Source organism: Ranitomeya imitator, chromosome 2 (assembly GCF_032444005.1).
Source record: "Ranitomeya imitator isolate aRanImi1 chromosome 2, aRanImi1.pri, whole genome shotgun sequence".
NCBI classification, from domain to species: Eukaryota; Metazoa; Chordata; class Amphibia; order Anura; family Dendrobatidae; genus Ranitomeya; species Ranitomeya imitator.
In genome coordinates this window covers 377811303-377830119 of record NC_091283.1, presented here as the reverse complement: position 1 = coordinate 377830119, position 18817 = coordinate 377811303, and the positions used below count along the sequence as shown (strand labels likewise).

The window sequence follows — 18817 nt, the reverse complement described above, 5'->3', positions numbered from 1 at the left end:
GACTGCTTTGCACACTCTTGATGAGCTTCAAGAGGTAGTCACCAGAAATGGTCTTCCAACAATCTTGAAGGAGTTCCCAGAGATGCTTAGCTTAGGCTGTGACGAGATGCCTAGGGAGAGTTAGGAGCATTCCACGGCTACTTCTAGTGTTGTTGAGCTTAGGGACTGCGGTCAGTACAGTTACCACTTCCTTCAGAGCTCGTTCCATGTTGCTCCTAGACCACCGCATCATAACATTATCTGAGTCAATGGAGCAGCATAATAATCTAGCTGTGGCTGTGCATCTGTGCACTCCATGTCCGATTCATCTTGTAATGGGCTGTTAACTATTTCCCTTTCTAATCCTGGCACGTTATGTGTAAAGAGCTCCATGGAGTAAACTGTAGTGTCGCCTGGGTGAAGGACACAAGGAAGCGACTTGGTCCTGACCGGGAGCATCCACTGACGACTCGCTGCTTTTATATTTTGAACTTTTGGAAGAGGAGGCGAAAGAGCTAGAGGCTGAGTCAGCAAGGAAAGCCAAAACGTTAACTTCAGCTCCAATTTGTTTTATTTTACCAAGGGTAACAGGGGAAAACGGACGCCAAAAGTTGTTTTTCATTTGTCCTGAGTACGCCGATACCCCATATGTGGGGGTAAACCACTGTTTGGGCGCATGGCAGAGCTCGGAAGCGAAGGAGAGCCATTTGACTTTTCAATGCAAAATTAACTGGAATTGAGATGGGACTCCATGTTGCGTTTGGAGAGCCCCTGATGTGCCTAAACATTAAAACCCCCCACAACTGACACCATTTTGGAAAGTAGACCCCTTAAGGAACTTATCTAGATGTGTGGTGAGCACTTTGACCCATTAAGTGATTCACAGAAGTTTATAATGCAGAGCCGTAAAAATAAAAAATCATACTTTTTCACAAAAATGATATTTTCGCCCCCAATTTTTTTTTTCCCAAGGGTAGCAGAAGAAATTGGACCCCAAAAGTTGTTGTACAATTTGTCTTGAGTACGCTGACACCCCATACGTGGGGGTAAACCACTGTTTGGGCGCATGGCAGAGCTCGGAAGCGAAGGAGAGCCATTTGACTTTTCAATGCAAAATTAACTGGAATTGAGATGGGACTCCATGTTGCGTTTGGAGAGCCCCTGATGTGCCTAAACATTGAAACCCCCCACAAGTGACACCATTTTGGAAAGTAGACCCCCTAAGGAACTCATCTAGATGTGTTGTGAGAGCTTTGAACCCCCAAGTGTTTCACTAGTTTATAACGCAGAGCCGTGAAAATAAAAAAAAATTTTTTCCACAAAAATGATTTTTTAGCCCCCAGTTTTGTATTTTCCCATGGGTAACAGGAGAAATTGGACCCAAAAGTTGTTGTCCAATTTGTCCTGAGTACGATGATACCCCAGATGTGGAGGGAAGAGGGCTCGGAAGGGAAGGAGCGCCATTTGGAATGCAGACTTACAGTAGATGGATTGGTCTGCAGGCGTCACATTGCGTTTGCAAAGCCCCTAATGTACCTAAACAGTAGAAACCCCCCACAAGTGACCCCATATTGGAAACTAGACCCCCCCAAGGAACTTATCTAGATGTGTTGTGAGAGCTTTGAACCCCCAAGTGTTTCACTACAGTTTATACCGTAGAGCCGTGAAAATAAAAAATCTTTTCTTTTTTTTTCCACAAAAATTATTTTTTAGCCCCCAGTTTTGTATTTTCCCAAGGGTAACAGAAGAAATTGGACCCCAAAAGTTGTTGTACAATGTGTCCTGAGTACGCTGATACCCCATATGTTGGGGTAAACCCCTGTTTGGGCGCACGTGAGAGCTCGGAAGGGAAGGAGCACTGTTTTACTTTTTCAGCGCAGAATTGGCTGGAATTGAGATCGGATGCCATGTCGCGTTTGGAGAGCCCCTGATGTGCCTAAACAGTGGAAACCCACCAATTATAGCTGAAACCCTAATCCAAACACACCCCTAACCCTAATCCCAACAGTAACCCTAACCACACCCCTAACCCTGACACACCCCTAACCCTAATCCCAACCCTATTCCCAACCGTAAATGTAATCCAAACCCTAACCCTAACTTTAGCCCCAACCCTAACTGTAGCCTTAACCCTAGCCCCAACCCTAGCCCTAACCCTTACCCTAACCCTAACTCTAGCCCTAACTCTAATGGGAAAATGGATATAAATACATTTTTTACATTTTTTAATTGTTCCCTAACTAAGGGGGTGATGAAGGGGGGTTGATTTACTTTTATAGCAGGTTTTTTAGCGGATTTTTATGATTGGCAGCAGTCACACACTGAAAGATGCTTTTTATTGCAAAAAATATTTTTTGCATTACCACATTTTGAGAGCTATAATTTTTCCATATTTGGGTCCACAGAATCATGTGAGGTCTTGTTTTTTGCGGGACGAGTTGACGTTTTTATTGGTAACATTTTCGGGCATGTGACATTTTTTGATCGCTTTTAATTGCGATTTTTGTGAGGCAGAATGACCAAAAACCAGCTATTCATGAATTTCTTTTATGGGAGGCGTTTATAACCGTTCCGCGTTTGGTAAAATGGATAAAGCAGTATTCTTCGGGTCAGTATGATTTCAGCAATACCTCAGTTATATCATTTTTTTATGTTTTGGCGCTTTTATACGATAAAAACTATTTTATAGAAAAAATAATTATTTTTGCTTCGCTTTATTCTGAGGACTATAACTTTTTTATTTTTTCCTTGATAACGCTGTATGGTGGCTCGTTTTTTGCAGGACAAGATGACGCTTTCAGCCGTACCATGGTTAATTATATCCGTCTTTTTTATTGCGTGTTATTCCACTTTATGTTTGGCTGTATGATAATAAAGCGTTGTTTTTTGCCTCGTTTTTTTTTTTTCTACGGTGTTCACTGAAGGGGTTAACTAGTGAGACAGTTTTATAGGTGGGGTCGTTACGGACGTGGCGATACTAAATATGTGTACTTTTATTGTTTTTTTTATTTAGATAAAGAAATGTATTTATAGGAACAATATATATATATATATATATATATTTATTTTTAAAAAAAATTTTTTACACATGTGAATATTTTTTTTTTACACTATAACATTGCCCCAGGGGGGGCATCATGTTATAGTGTAAGATAGCTGATCTGACACTTTGCTGTGCACTGTGTCAGATCAGCGATCTGACGTGCTCTCCTGCAGGCTTACCAGCGCTTGCTCTGAGCAGGTGCCGGGAAGCCACTTCCCTGCAGGACCCAGAAGGCCCCCCGCGGCCATTTTGAATCCGGGCCTGCTGCAGGGAGGAGGAGGTAAGAGACCCTCGCAGCAACGCGATCACATCGCGTTGTTCCTGGACTCAGGGAAGCCCGCATGGAGCCCCCTCCCTGCGCGATGCTTCCCTATACCGCCGGTACACTGCGATCATGTTTGATTGCAGTGTGCCGGGGGCGGTCCGTGACCGCTCCTGGCACATAGTGCCGGATGTCAGCTGCGATAGTCAGCTGACACCCGGCCGCGATCGGCCGCGCTCCCCCCGTGAGCACGGCCGATCGCATATGACGTACTATCTTGTCGGTGGTCATACGGGCCCACCCCACCTCGACGGGATAGTACGTCTAATGTCAGAAAGGGGTTAAAGCGACTTTGAGGGGTCTATATGACAGAAAGTACCCAAAATTGACACCATTCTAAAAACTGCACCCCTCAAGGTACTCAAAACCACATTCAAGAAGTTTTTAACCCTTCTGGTGCTTCACAGGAATTTTTGGAATGTGGAAAAAAAAATAACATTTTACTTTTTTCCCAAAAAAATTAATTTAGACCAAATTTATTTTATTTTCACAAGGGTAAAAGGAAAAAATGGACCTCAACATCCGCTGTGCAATTTCTCATATGTGAAGGAAAACCACTTTTTGGGCGCACAGTATATCTCTGAAGGAAAGGAGCACCATTTCACATTTTGAATGCAAAATTTTCTGGAACAATTAGCCATGTCGCTTTCGGAGTGGCCCTAAACAGTGGAAGCCTCCACAACAGACACCATATTGGAAACCACACCCCTCAAGGATTTTATCCAGGGTTAGGGCTCATACTCACATGCGAGAAACTCGCACGTCAATACCCGGCACTGCACCTGGCACTGAGGAGCGCTAAAGCCTTATTCCCAATTGCCATTTTAAAATGGCAATTTGGGAATAGCCATAGAGGCCACCGTTTTAATGCGTAACGGCGATCACTAAGGAGTTGAAGGGACTCTGTCACCTGATTTTGGCGGGCCCTGTGTTGGGTCCGATGGGCGGTGTTTTCTGTTTCATTGACCCCTTCCTTTCCCGCTGGCCGCACTATTTTCTTGAATGTGACTTGGTTTCCGCCGTAGCACACACGTGCGCAAGGCAATCTTGCCTTGCACATGCGCAGTGTGCTTTGCCCAACTGCGGGCAAAGCCGAAAAGCATTAGTGCGCATGCGTCGCCGCACTATGTCCCGGAACACAGCGAAATACATCCGGGACATAGTGCGGCGGCGCATGCGGACTAATGCTTTTCAGCTTTGCCCGCATTGGGCAAAGCATACTGCGCGTGCGCAAGGCAAGATTGCCTTGCGCACGCGTGCACTACGGCGGAAACCAACTCACATTCAAGAAAATAGTGTGGCCAGCGGGAAAGGAAGGGGTCAATGAAACAACAGAAAACACCCTCCATCGGACCGAACACAGGGCCCGCCAAAATCAGGTGATGTGACAGGTTCCCTTTAATAAAGACTTTTTCAACACAACAAAAAGTAAACAAACGGAGCAATAAGGATTGGGATTTTTAATTAAAATACCTGATTGTTTGATCTCTAGGTAGATAACCCACCAGAGGTGTCTGGGAGAGATTTATTCCTTTATTCCATTCTATCTGGAGGAAATCCAGATAGAGCTGTCAACAGAACTAGTCTGTATATTGCAAAATGACAAATTTGAAGATGCAGTATTAGGCCGGGATCACACATACACGAGATACGGCCGAGTCTCGCAGGTGAAAACCAAGCTCTGGCGCCGGCACTCTAGAGCGGAGCAAGCAGCTCCATGTATTGCTGTGCTGCTGCATGCTCCGCTCCGGAGTGCCGGCGCCAAAGCTGGGTTTTCACCAGCGAGACTCGGTCGTATCTCGCGTATGTGTGATCCTGGCCTTAAAAAGAAACTCCCAAGTGCAGTTTCTGCTTCTGCTTGTAGACACTGGGGACCCTTATGGGGATGGATGCCCTTGCAAATTGCCCAGAGTGGCCCACCCAACTTCTCAGTGAAAACTATCTGATAACTGTTTGTAGGTTAGAGTGGCTGTTAACGCTTTAGGTGCCAAATACTTTGATTGTTAATATCTCTGCAATGTTTAGGTGAAATTAAAAGAATTAAAAATGTAATTCCGCTCTGCAGCCGCAATTACATCATGGATACAGTTCAACATGAAACATTGGGTGAAAGGTTCTCTTCATTTCATCCTTTACATTGTATCCAGAGTCCAATCTGCAGCAGACATTGACATGATGTGGATTTCATATCTGGAGACTGGTCACTTTATACTGCGGATGTCCCCAGCGTGTGCAGCGACTCCTAAGGGTAGGTGCACATGTTCAGTAATCGGCAGCGTTTTGGACGCAGCACATATCCGCTGACGGCTTTTCAACACAGGTGATTATGCATGTGTTCACTGAACCGTGCGGAATTGCCGCATCCTATACACTGTACAGGTGATATTTATTTTGTGGGGACTGAGCGTCTCCGAAAGGTAAATTGACATGCTGCAGTCTGGAAAGACGCGCCACATGTCCGTCATCCACTATGCTGTAACATCTGGACGCAGTGTGTTGGACATACCCTGAGAGATCATTTTCTACAGTAATTATCAGTCAGCAAAATGAACGCCAAACCCCGCAATCGTCCAGACAGTTTACCTTTAAGTTATTCCCATCTTCGACCCTATAAAACGGCTTTTGCGGAGTCAGTTTCCAGCACACAGTGGGGCCCATTCAAGACGTCACTTGTGCCAATCTGAGAGAAAGGTCCGAAGTCGCAAGATCGTCCCATTATTCTAACCTATTACAGCCAAAATTAGGGAAATGACAGTTTCTCCATTTCTCCAGATTTCTATGGAGAGAAAAACCCGACATTTCCATTCCCTGAAATCTCCACCATCTGTCCCCAAACCAGAGCGCCCTCCCCTGTATACATGAGCACAGCCAGCGTTCTATTACTGTACATATACACATGGCAGAGCTGGGGGCACTATCTCCGGGAATGGAGGGGTTACTGCCCCCTGTCCCCGCCCAGTAATGGGGAATCTCCAGCACCTACCTCCACCTGCAGAGCCGCACACCACATATATGGCTGTTCTGTGCGCACAGGACCTGGGATGAGGTCACAGGAGGGGAGGAGTCTATAGAGTTTGCAGGAAGTGAAGTGTTTTCCCTTTTAGGCTATGTGCACACGTTCAGGAATGTCTGCTGAATTTTCCTGAACAAAACAAGACTTTTTCTGCAAGGAAATCCGCATGAGTTTTTTTTGCGGATTTTTTAAGTTTTTTCCGGAGCTTCCCAATGCAATAATATAGCGGCAAAAACCTGAAAAATCTGCAAAATTAATGAACACGCAGCGTATTTTACCGCAATGCGTTATTTTCGCGGAAAAAAAAACGCGGCATGTGCACAAAAATTGCAATGAAATGATGGGATGCTTAATTTAAGGATTTTTTAGCGTTTTTCCATGGAAAACGGCCAACAAAAACGGGAAAAAAACACGAAAAATCCTGAATACACATTCAGGATTTTTCGTGTTTTTTTTCCCGTTTTTGTTGGCCGATTTCATTGGAAAAACGCTAAAAAATCCTTAAATTAAGCATCCCATCATTTCATTGCACATAGCCTTAGGAAGAGGCCACATGTAAGGGCTGAGTGTCAGGTAATGATGGCACCAAGAATGAGAGGGAACATGACTGAAACCTAGTGGGGTTTTTATATGCAGTGATCCCAGAAATAAGAAAATGGAGAAGTGAGGAAGAACATTTAAGACAAAAGAAGAAATAGCTGATGTTACAAAATCGTCAAGATGGATGTTAAAGGAGCCCTCGCATCAAAGTTTTTATGCTCCTAATATATTGCAATCATTATATTATATAGCACTGCATGCTTACAATTGCTCATTTTGCCTTTCTTCCCAGATAATTATTATCTTTTCTCTGTTGTGTGTAGAAACAGGAAGTCTCTTGTTCCTGGATGTATCATCCTCCTCTTCAACTCCTGACTCAGCTGCTTCACGCCTCAGTTGTGACTCTTGACTTGTGCATAGAAAATTGACCTCCTGTTTTTACATAGAACTTAGGAGTATTCAGCTAGTTAGCTTTAATTATGTGATGTCATACACCTAATGGAAAAGAGAATAATTAACTGGGTAGAAAGGCAAAATGAGCAATTCTAAGTACACAGTGCTATATAATATGATGACTGCAATATAATAAGAGGATAAACACTTTAATGGGAGGGCTTCTTTAACCCCTTAGTGACAGAGCCAATTTGGTACTTAATGACCGAGCCAATTTTTACAATTCTGACCACTGTCCTTTTATGAGGTTATAACTCTGGAACGCTTTAACGGATCCCGCTGATTCTGATATTTTTTTTCGTGACATATTGTGCTTCATGTTAGTGGTAACATTTCTTCGATATTACATGTGATTATTTATGAAAAAAAATGAAATATGGTGAAAATTTTTAAAATTTTGCAATTTTCAAAATTTGAGTTTTTATGCCCTTAAATCAGAGAGCTATGTCACACAAAATAGTTAATAAATAACATTTCTCACATGTCTACTTTAGATCAGCACAATTTTGGAAACAATATTTTTTGTTAGGAAGTTATAAGGGTTAAAAGTTGACCAGCAATTTCTCATTTTTACAACAAAATTTACAAAACCATTTTTTTTATGGACCATCTCACATTTAGGGTATGTGCACAGGTTGCGGATTCTCCACGGATCCGCAGCATTTTTTGAGGTGCAGAAACGCTGCAGATCCGCAATTGATTTACAGTACAATGTAAATCAATGAGAAAAAAAATGCTGTGCACACTTTGCGGAAAATCCGCTGCGGAAACGCTGCGGTTTAAAAGAAGTAACATGTCACTTCTTTTTTGTGAATCTGCAGCATTTTTGTACCCATTCCATTATAGAAAACTGCAGGGGTAAAAAACGCAGCAAATCCGCAAGAAAACCGCAGCAAAAATGCACAAAAAACGCTGTGGAACCGCACAAAAAATGCGACAAATCCACCGGTGCGTTTTCTGCCAAGAGAGGCAAAATCCGCACCAGAAATTCCTAGGCCTAATCCACAACGTGTGCACATAGCCTCAAAGTCACTTTGAGGGGTGTGCATGACAGAAAATACCCAAACTTGACACCATTCTAAAAACTACACTCCTCAAGGTGCTCAAAACCACATTCAAGAAGTTTATTAACCCTTTACGTGCTTCACAGGAACTGAAACAGTGTGGAAGGAAAAAATGAACATTTAACTTTTTTTACAAACATTTTACTTTAGAAAAATTTTTTTATTTTCACAAGTGTAAAAAGAGAAAATGAACCACAAAATTTGTTGTGCAAATTCTCCTGAATACGTCGATACCCCATATGTGGGGGTAAACCACTGTTTGAGCGCACGGCAGAGCTTGGAAGAGAAGGAGCACTGTTTGACTTCAATGCAGAATTGTCTGGCATTGAGATCGGACGCCATGTCGCGTTTGGAGAGCCCCTGATGTGACAAAACAGTGGAAACTCCCCTCAAGTGACCCCATTTTGGAAACTAAACCCATTAAGGAACTTAACTAGATGTGTGGTGATCACTTTGAACCCCCAGGTGCTTCTCAGAAGTTTATAATGTAGAGCTGTGAAAATAAAAAAATCACATTTTTTCTACAAAAATGATCTTTTCACCCCAAAATTTTTACTTTCACAAGGGTAACAGGAGAAATTGGACCCCAAAATTTATTGGGCAATTTATCCTGAGTACGCTGATAGCCCATATGTGTGGGGGACCATTGTTTGGGCGCATGGCAGAGCTCGGAAGAGAAGGAGCGCCGCTTTGGAATGCAGACTTTGATAGAATTCTCTGCGGGCGTTATGTTGTGTTTGCAGAGCCCCTGATGTACCTAAACAGTAGAAACCCCTAAAAGTGACCCCAATTTTGAAACTAGACCCCCCCAAGGAACTTATCTAAATGTGTGGTGAGCATTTTGAACGCCCAAGTGCTTCACAGAAGTTTGATGCAGAGCCGTGAAAATAAAAAATCATTTTTTTTCCACCAAAATTATTTTTTAGCCCCCAATTTTTTTTTATTTTTGCAAGGATAACAGGAGAAAGTTGTTGTCCAACTACTACTTAGTACGCTGATGCTCCATATGTGGGGGTAAACCACTGTTTAGGCACACGGCAGAGCTCAGAAGGGAGAGAGCACCATTTGACTTTTTGAGTGCAAAATTGGCTGTCTCATTTGGAGACCCCCTGATGTACCTAAAGAGTTGAAACCCCCCAATTCTAACTCCAATCCTAACCCCAAAACACCCCTAACCCTAATCCCAACCCTAACCATAACCCTAATCAAAACCCTAAACCCAACACACCCCTAATCCTAATCTCAACCCTAACCTGAAACCTAACCCTAATCCCAATACACCCGTAATCCCAACCCTAACCTTAACCCTAATCCCAAACCTAACCCTAATAACAAACATAACCTTAATGCCAACCCTAACCCTAATTCTTGCCCTAACCCTAATCCAAACCCTAATCCCAACTCTAACCCTAACTTTAGCCCCAACCTTATCACTAACTTTAGCCCCAACCCGAACCCTAGCCCCAACCCTAACCCTAACTTTAGCCCCAACCCTAACCCTAGCCCTAACACTAACCCTAGCCCCAACGCTAACCCTAACTTTAGCCACAACCCTAACCCTAGCTCTAACCCTAACCCTAATTGGAAAATGGAAATACATACTTTTTTATTTTATTATTTTTTCCTAACTAAGGGGGTGATAAATGGGGGAGATTATTTACTATTTTTTTTTTATTTTGATCAATGTGATAGGATCTCACAGTGACCAAAATAAAGCAAGAGGAAGAATCTTCCTCTACTGGCCGGCACATCACACCGGGCACACTGCACATACGCCCGCCATTTTCTTCCCGGAGGAAGATGCCGGCGGCCAGAAGAAGAATCAGGAGGACCCAGGGGCACTGGGAAGTATAACAGGGTCCCCAATCCCCCTATTTCTCTGTCCTATGATGTGCGATCACATCAGAAGACAGAGAATAACACAGGGCATTTTTTTTGCAGTCTCCAGTAAACGGTTATTTACCGGCGATCACAAAACAGGGGTTGGTAAAAACCAACCCCGTCATGTTCTTTGGGGTCTCGGCTACCCCCGGCAAAGATTTTCTGAGTACCGGCCGACGGGCGTACTGCGCATTTTTTTGCCGGAAGATGGCGGCGCCCATGGGGAACCACGAGGAGCACTGGGGGAGACGGGTGAGTATCGGGGGTGATCGTGGACCCCATTTCTCTGTCCTCTGATGTGCGATCAAATCGGAGGACAGAGAAATTAAATGGCAAATCGCTTTTTTTCTTTTTTGCGACCGCCGGTAAACGGTTAATTATCGGCGATCGCAAGTCGGGGGTCGGTAAAAACCGACCCAAATCATGTTCTCTGGGGTCTCGGCAACCCTTGGAAACCGAAACCCTAGAGAAAATCTGACTCTGGGGGGCGCTATACACATTTTCCACAGCGCCGTTAATTAACGGCGCTGTAGTTTAAGTACCCTTAACTGCCGCCGTGAAAAGGCGTATCGGCAGTCGTTAAGGGGTTAAGAATTGTTCTGAGGAACAGGTGGTTGACATTCTTATATTATTACTATTTATATGCACTAGAGATGTGCGAATCTTTTGAAATTCAAGCTTGCCAGCTCAGCTAAATGTTTTTCAAAAAATTTGATTTGCAGAAACCATATTTGTTTAAAAAAATTTGCACAATCAAATTGTGGATATGCACCATGAAGTGGTGTCCAACCAGATGGTAGCCATGACATTTAAGACATGGAGCCCCTAGCAGAACCCGTACCACCATAGCTGACAGAGCTATCAACACAGCTTGGTGCTTGAATCATGTCTTTCATATTGTTTGTCCTATACTTCCAAATGCTGACTGTTCATCTTCACTAATACAACATCAGAAAAAAGTTTTTGGGAAGTATCTTCCGTTGCACCCGAAGTACTGTGGCCTTGGAGATTGTGACAAAAAAGCTAGAGGTGTCATTGACAGAAAAACCTCAAATTCAAGATTAGCTGTTAAGGCAGCAGAAGAGGAGGATGGCGCAGAACACTGATTCAAACTGATGGTGTCACTGTCAGAGGTAAAATCATTCCACTGTGACTGATGTGCCACAGTGATGTGCCATATATTACATATTGCCCTATGCTTCCAACCCCACCTGAAACGCGGCCAATAGCAGGCTAAGTTTGATGGTACTACTGCCTGGGACCCTGGTGCCATTGGTGATGGTGGTGCTTGCTTCTCCTGCTAGCATCTTTCACATTCTTGTTGCCAGATCCTGTGGTATGGGTTCTTTCTTTTATATTACCCCATCCATTGCTTTTTGTTTTACCGGACTTTTTGTCACTGCTTTCAACCATAATTCCTTTTTAACAAAAATGACAGGAAATATTTGTAGCATGTCCAAAAATCTAGAAGTGGCAATAGGTCGCCATTAGTGATGAGCGAGTATACTCATTGCTCGGGTTTTACCGAACACGCTCTGGTGACCTCCGAGTATGTGTTCAGAGATTTCGTTTTCATCGCTGCAGTTGAATGATTTACAGCTACTAGCCAGGCTGAGTACATATGGGGGTTGCCTGGTTACTAGGGAATCCCCACATGTAATCAAGCTGGCTAATAGCTGTAAATCATTCAGCTGACACAATGAAAACTATATCTCCAAACACTAACAAATACTCGGAGGTCACCCGAGCATACTCTGAAAAACCTGAGCAACGAGTATGCTCGCTCATCACTAGTCGCCATACTGGTGTGGTATGTATGGATGTAAAATATGACTACTAACACAGGTGTGCAAAAAAAAGTTATTAGTGACACACTCTGTAAGAGGTGGAAAGGCTCAATTAAATATATATATATATAAATATTTTTAAACAGTTTTTTTTAAACAGTGCCCTGCATTAGTAAGAGCTGCTTTCACAAACCTGTCATTCCACGTCGCCAGGCATCATAGTAGCATATCTCTTCCACTATTGGCATGCATGCTGGCTCCTTAGACGGCGCACACTGGGGGATACCCACTCACTTTTTACTCCTTTTTTACATCCTTGAGCACTGTATTTAATTGTATTTTTTGTATATTCTCTGCACTTCAAAATTAATATGTAAATTATATGTGTATTATATGTGTATGAATAAAGTATTATTATTATCTAATTACCTATATGCTCCTAGTGTACTCCTATTCTTATGGTACTTGAGAATGGGATGAAAATTCCATGTGAGGTGAAATGGGGTTAAATAAACAAAAAAAAAATTATTGTTTTTTAAGTTTGTTTTTTATGAAGTTAATTGTGCATTAACGATAACCTGGCAACATGATTATCCAGATCAATACAGAGAACAGGCATAGAACATACCAGCTGAGAGGAAATTGACATCAATTAATAATTCTTCTTGGAATGTTTTCCAACAATCTAAACTGAAAGCAAAAGTCTCCCGCCAAGCGTCTAGATTGATGGGAAAAAACAATTTTATTCTCTGAAATGCCACAATATTTAGATAATTGTTTCCACAGATAACAGATCTGTTCACCCATGAGGTTTATTAGTATGGCCTCATCTGAGGATTCTCCTTGCAACAAAGAAATAGTGAGTATAAAGCCCCCATAAGTAAACTTTTGGTGATTTTGTGATCGCAATCCAATATCTTAGCAGTTTCAGGAGTGTGGAGTCCTCTGGACGGGTAACAATTTTTCACTTTTCAGAGTCAGTTACCGTAAATCTCTTTTTTTGGCCCATTTTGCCTGAGAAGCTACCTAATAATTCTGCACATCTTGATAAAGGGCGTTGTATCTTAGGCCTCACCCTCCCTCATTACACAAATACACATTACCTGATCTCTTTCTTCCAATAAACATTCAAGTTATACACCTTGGAGGTGGAAAATCTGCAGAAAAATTATATGGGCAAAATACTCACTGTCTAATAATCTTGCACACAGTGTTTAGTAGTTGCAGCAAGGTACAGCAGATCCAGCCCTATTTATTCTTGCAGAGCCTGCAGACTGCCAAAAAATTGTCTTGCGGCAACGCATCAGATGCCTACACTTACAACTCAACACCACCGCAGCCAGACCTTTCAGGCTCTGCTGAGCATCCACCACAAATACATATGCACCATGACCGGTTCCAGAACCAGCTACAGAACAAGCAGATTTTGCCCCAGAGGATCTTTTAGCTACACATTGCCTGCGCCTATCGTCCACGCGATAGACAGGACGTATTCATACGTCCTATTTCTGGAAACCCTTTGCAGTCAAGACATATGGATACTTCCAAGGTCATGAAGGGTTAGGCTAGGGTCACATTGCGTTAGTGCAATCCGTTTAGCGCTAGCGCTAGCAGATTGCGCTAACGCAATGTTTTCTATGGGGCTGCGGTCGGGGTCGCGGTAACGTCCCCGCTCTCGCAGCGCCGTGCAACGCTGTCCGTTAAACGCGGTCCCATAACACAATGGGAACCCAGGCTTAAGGTACCGTCAAATTTAGTGATGCTGCAGCGATATAGACAACGATGCCGATTGCTGCAGCGTCGCTGTTTAGGTCATTGTGTCCAATGTCAGTGTCAATGTGTCACACAGACAGCTCTCCAGCGACCAACGATGCCGAAGTCCCCGGGTAACCAGGGTAAACATCGGATTACTAAGCGCAGGGCCGCGCTTAGTAACCCAATGTTTACCCTGGTTACCATTGTAAAAGTAAAAAAAAACAAACAGTACATACTTACATTCCGGTGTCTGTCCCCCGGCGTCAGCTTCCCTGCACTGTGTCAGCGCCGGCCGTAAAGCAGAGCACAGCGGTGACGTCACCGCTGTGCTCTGCTTTACAGCCGGCCGACGCTGACACAGTGCAGGGAAGCTGATGCCGGGGGACGATATCGTTGCTACGTCACAAAAAGCAACGATATCGTTAAAGAAATCATTATTTGTGAAGGTACCTTTAAAGTTACTTACTTAAATACAAACTTAAGAAGAGAAAAGAAAGAAATGGTAAATGGAGTCCCTCATTCAGGATAGACAGAAACATTCTGCGATGCTTATATGTGAAATTTAAAGAGGTTACTTATTTTTCTTCTATGGGGGCTTAGCTTGTATTGGTAGGTAGTTGAGTTAGTGTGATTTATATTGCATGAGATAAGTCTGCTGATGACAGATATCCAGTGTATGCACTGGAAATCAGAGTCAATTGCAGAGTTCTTTCCACTCCTCATGTGCCAGCGCATGCAATGTAAATCACACTAACAAAGTGCACCTGCACTGACCTAGGCAGAGGGGAGCTGGCTGTAAATCAACATGGCTTAAGTAATGGCACCCAGTTGACAGAGCAAAGAAGAAAAAAATAAACTGGTCGGTCAAAGTTAAGGAAGTGGGAGAATCAGGAGTGGATCTGTAACTGTATTGAGCCAAGAGAATCATAGAATGTTAGAGTTGGAAGGGACCACAAGGGTCATTGTGTCCAACCCCCTGCTTAATGCAGGATTCACTAAACCATCTCAGACAGATGTCTGTCCAGCCTCTGTTTGAAGACTTCCATTGAAGGAGAACCCCCCCACCTCTCGTGGCAGCCTGTTCCACGCATTGATCACCCTCACTATCAAAAAGTTTTTTCTAATATCTAATCTGTATCTTCTGCCTTTCAGTTTAATTCCATTCCTTCTCGTGTTTCCATGTGCAAACGAGAATAAAGATGGTCCCTCTACACTGTGACATCGTTCAGATATTTGTAGACAGCTATTAAGTCTCCTCTTAGCCTTCTTTTTTGCAATCTAAACATTCCCAGATCCTTTAACCATTCCTAGTAGGAAATACTTTGCAGCCTGCTCACCATCTGATAGGTCTTCACTGAACTTGCTCCAGCTTTTTGTTGTCTTTTTGAAAATGTGGTGCCCAGAACTGGATACAGTATTCCAGATGACCAAGGAGGAGTAGAGGGAGATAATTGCATTACATGATCTAGACTCTATGCTTCCCTTAAAAGGAACCTGTCACCCCCCTCAGGCGTTTTTAACTAAAAGAGCCACCTTGTAGGCCAGGTTTGAGGCGTGTGGTAAAGAAAAACTTCAAGTACCTCATAGACCTCAACGAGAACTCTCCTATGCGTAAGAGTTCTTCCATTAAAGGGGTAATCCAGGCCCCATTATAAACCATTTGCAATTTAAGAAAAATACATACATAAACTTTAATTTATTCAATGACTGAAATTTCAAAGACTTTTCCCATCCTGGTAACAACCTCAGGCTCAACCTTTGTGGCCATCCTTTATAATTAACCCATTGATTGGTACCATAATGGGGTGATGATAGTATAACAGTTCACAACTGTAGTATATGAAATAAGCTCAGCTCCTGAGCCTGCTTTACACAACTAGTGCACACATCCACAATATAAAAAAGGCAAATGTCAACATTTCCCACTTTCAGTCATGAATACGGTTTTGCCCAAGTGTCAGTGCTTGGAAGTCAATAAAACTAGTTGTCCAAATTAAACATTTTCTTTATTCTGAACATAAAAATGTTTGTATTCTCTGATGCATATTGACATTGATTTTAGCATCATAATTTTTCCCACAATAAGAACATCATCATGATTTCTCCCCTTTGTGAGATCTTAGATGTCTAACAAGATGTGATTTCTGGTTAAAACATTTCCCACATTCTGAACATAAATATGGCTTCTCCCCTGTGTGAATTTTCTGATGTGTAACAAGATGTGATTTCTGGTTAAAACATTTCCCACATTCTGAACATAAAAATGGCTTCTCCCCTGTATGAATTCTTTGATGTGCAACAAGGAGTAATTTAGTACTATAACTTTTCCCACATTCGGAACATGAATATAACTTCTCTCCTGTGTGGATTTTGTGATGTCTAATAAGATGTGATTTGTGGATAAAACATTTCCCACATTCAGAACATGAATACGGCTTCTCGCCTGTATGAATTCTTCGATGTATTATTAGATGTGATTTGTGACTAAAATATTTCCCACATTCAGAACATGAATATGGCTTCTCTCCCGTGTGAATTTTCTGATGTCTAATAAGATGTGATTTCTGATTAAAACATTTTCCACATTCTGAACATAAAAATGGCTTCTCGCCTCCATGAATTCCCTGATGGGTAGTAAAATCTGATTTTCGATTATAACATTTCTGATATGAATATGGCTTCTCTCCTGTGTGTCTTCTCTGATGTGCTTCAAGTTCTGATTTCTTGTTAAAACCTTTCCTACACTCTGAACATGAAAATGTTTTCTGACATGTGTGTCGTTTTTCATGTTGAACAAAATGTGATTTCCTTTTAAAATATCTCCCGCATTTAGAACATAAATATGGTTTCTCCTCTGTGTGAGTTTTTTGATGGTAAACAAGATTTGACTTCCGAGTGTAACATTTCCCACATTCTGAACATGAATAGGAATTCTTCCCATTGTGAGATGTTTGATGTTCAACATTTCTTCTGTTATTTTTTTTTTTCTTAACATTCTGTGATGAATCAGAAGATAGGAGTTGTTGTAAATCTGCAGATGATAGATTTTCCCTTGGAGAGGCTGGAATTATACTTGCAGTAATGACGTGCTCTTTACATTTCTCTTGTGTGAACACACGATCATCTACTTTAATATTAGAAGACATCACATGCCCTTTTGAACAATTGATACAGTCACCTGCCAAAACAAAAATGAAGGTTTTTTTTCATTTTAAAATAATATAACCATAATGTGAAATGGATATTTTATAACATCGCTATATAAACATGTCCACACAAATTGCAAGGCATTAAACAGAATATTGATAAGGATGACATACACTTTAAAGTACTGTTAGCCTCTAGTGACCTCTCCCCATCAGTAGCGTAGCTACCGGGGAGGTAGAAGGGCGGTCACCCTGAACCCCAAGCTTTGAGGGGCTCACCCAGAGCTACGCTACTGTTATCTGTATTGGCGCTCTATGAGGCCAGTGAGCAGGGCAAGGGGGGGCAGTGGCAGCACCCCGCCCCTTGCTCATCATTGCAAGTTCAACTGTATCACCTGGATGCTGATACAGTTGAAAGCAATGATGAGAGAGGGAGCATCACGCTCAATTGCCCATAATTTCCCCACTGTGCCTGATGTCACTGATGCAGACACTGACAGCCGACACAATTGTTACATTTCGCCCTCATTGCTAAGATGTGCGGTCACTCGGATCAGTGGGGGAACGGGGAAGAGAGGTTAATATTGTATTTTTTCTTTATGCATCATACTATATAGAGGCCTATAGAGAGTGCATCATGCTATATAAAGGCATATAGGGAATGCATTATATTATGGGAAGGCCTATGGGGAGTGCATTATACTATATACAGGCATACAGGAAGTGCATTATACTATTTATAGAGTGTCACGGGTGTGCCAGGTGTGACAGTCATTTTGGATCTAGCTGTAGAAGGTCTTTGCGCTTGGCTTTGCAAGCACCTTCTTGATTTTCATCTCTGTTATGGAATGATATCCTTCTCCCTTTAGGACCTATCAGCGACCTCCAGCTTCTGCTCTTATTGACACACCTTACTGGATGTTTAAATACCTTGAGTCCCTTTAGCAAGGTGCTGGTGTTAGCTCTATTTATGTCTGTCTGTTGGAAGTGCTAGAAGTCGAAGTCGACTAGTCTCTTCTGGGAGCCTCTTAGAGGATTCCTGGTGTGAGCTCTCTTGTGTAATCTCAAGCTAAGTGTATTCCGTCATTTGTCTTTAGTTGTAGTGGGGGCTGACTTGTGCCAACTCTGTCCCCTCCCTATCCAGGGCTTATCGCTATGGGCATTCAGGGATTAGGTTCCTGCACGGAGTGCATTTTACTATATACAGTTGTGCTCAAAAGTTTACATACCCTGGCAGAATTTTTGCTTTTTTGTCCTTTTTTTCAGAGAATATGAATGATAACACCAAAACTTTTTCTCCATTAATGGTTAGTGGTTGGGTGAAGCCATTTATTGTCAAACTATTGTGTTTTCTTTTTTTAAAATCATAATGACAACCCAAACCATCCAAATGACCCTGATTAAAAGTTTACATACCCCATTTCTTAATACCGTGCATTGCCCCCTCTAACAACAATGACAGCGTGAAGTCTTTTGTGGTAGTTGTGGATGAGGTTCTTTATTTTCTCAGATAATAAAGCTGCTCACTCTTCTTGGCAAAAAGCCTCCAGTTCCTGTAAATTCATGGGCTGTCTAGCATGAACTGCGTGTGGCTCAAGGATATTGAGGTCAGGAGACTGAGATGGCTACTCCAGAACCTTCACTTTGTTCTGCTGTAGGCAATGACAGGTCGACTTGGCCTTGTGTTTTGGATCGTTGTCATGTTGGAATGTCCAAGTAAGTCCCAAAAATATTTAGAATTGAGAGTCCTCAGTGGTTGATACCTTTTAATGGCTAACTGAAAAAATGGTAACAAATTGCAAGCTTTCGAGACTACAAAGGTCTCTTCATCAGG

The 18817-nt window shown here is 42.4% G+C and overlaps 1 protein-coding gene across 1 annotated transcript in view; it reads right to left on the bottom strand.

Annotated features, from left to right (window-relative positions):
- Window positions 1-18817, bottom strand: part of LOC138666617 (zinc finger protein 271-like) — a 240808-nt gene that overhangs the window by 12934 nt on the left and 209057 nt on the right. Inside the window, exons 5-6 of the mRNA XM_069754815.1 lie at window positions 15932-17015; window positions 6328-6380 (exon numbers count right to left, since the gene is read on the bottom strand). Coding sequence (XP_069610916.1) covers window positions 6328-6380; window positions 15932-17015 — 1137 coding nt within the window. The remainder of the gene's footprint in view (window positions 1-6327; window positions 6381-15931; window positions 17016-18817) is intronic.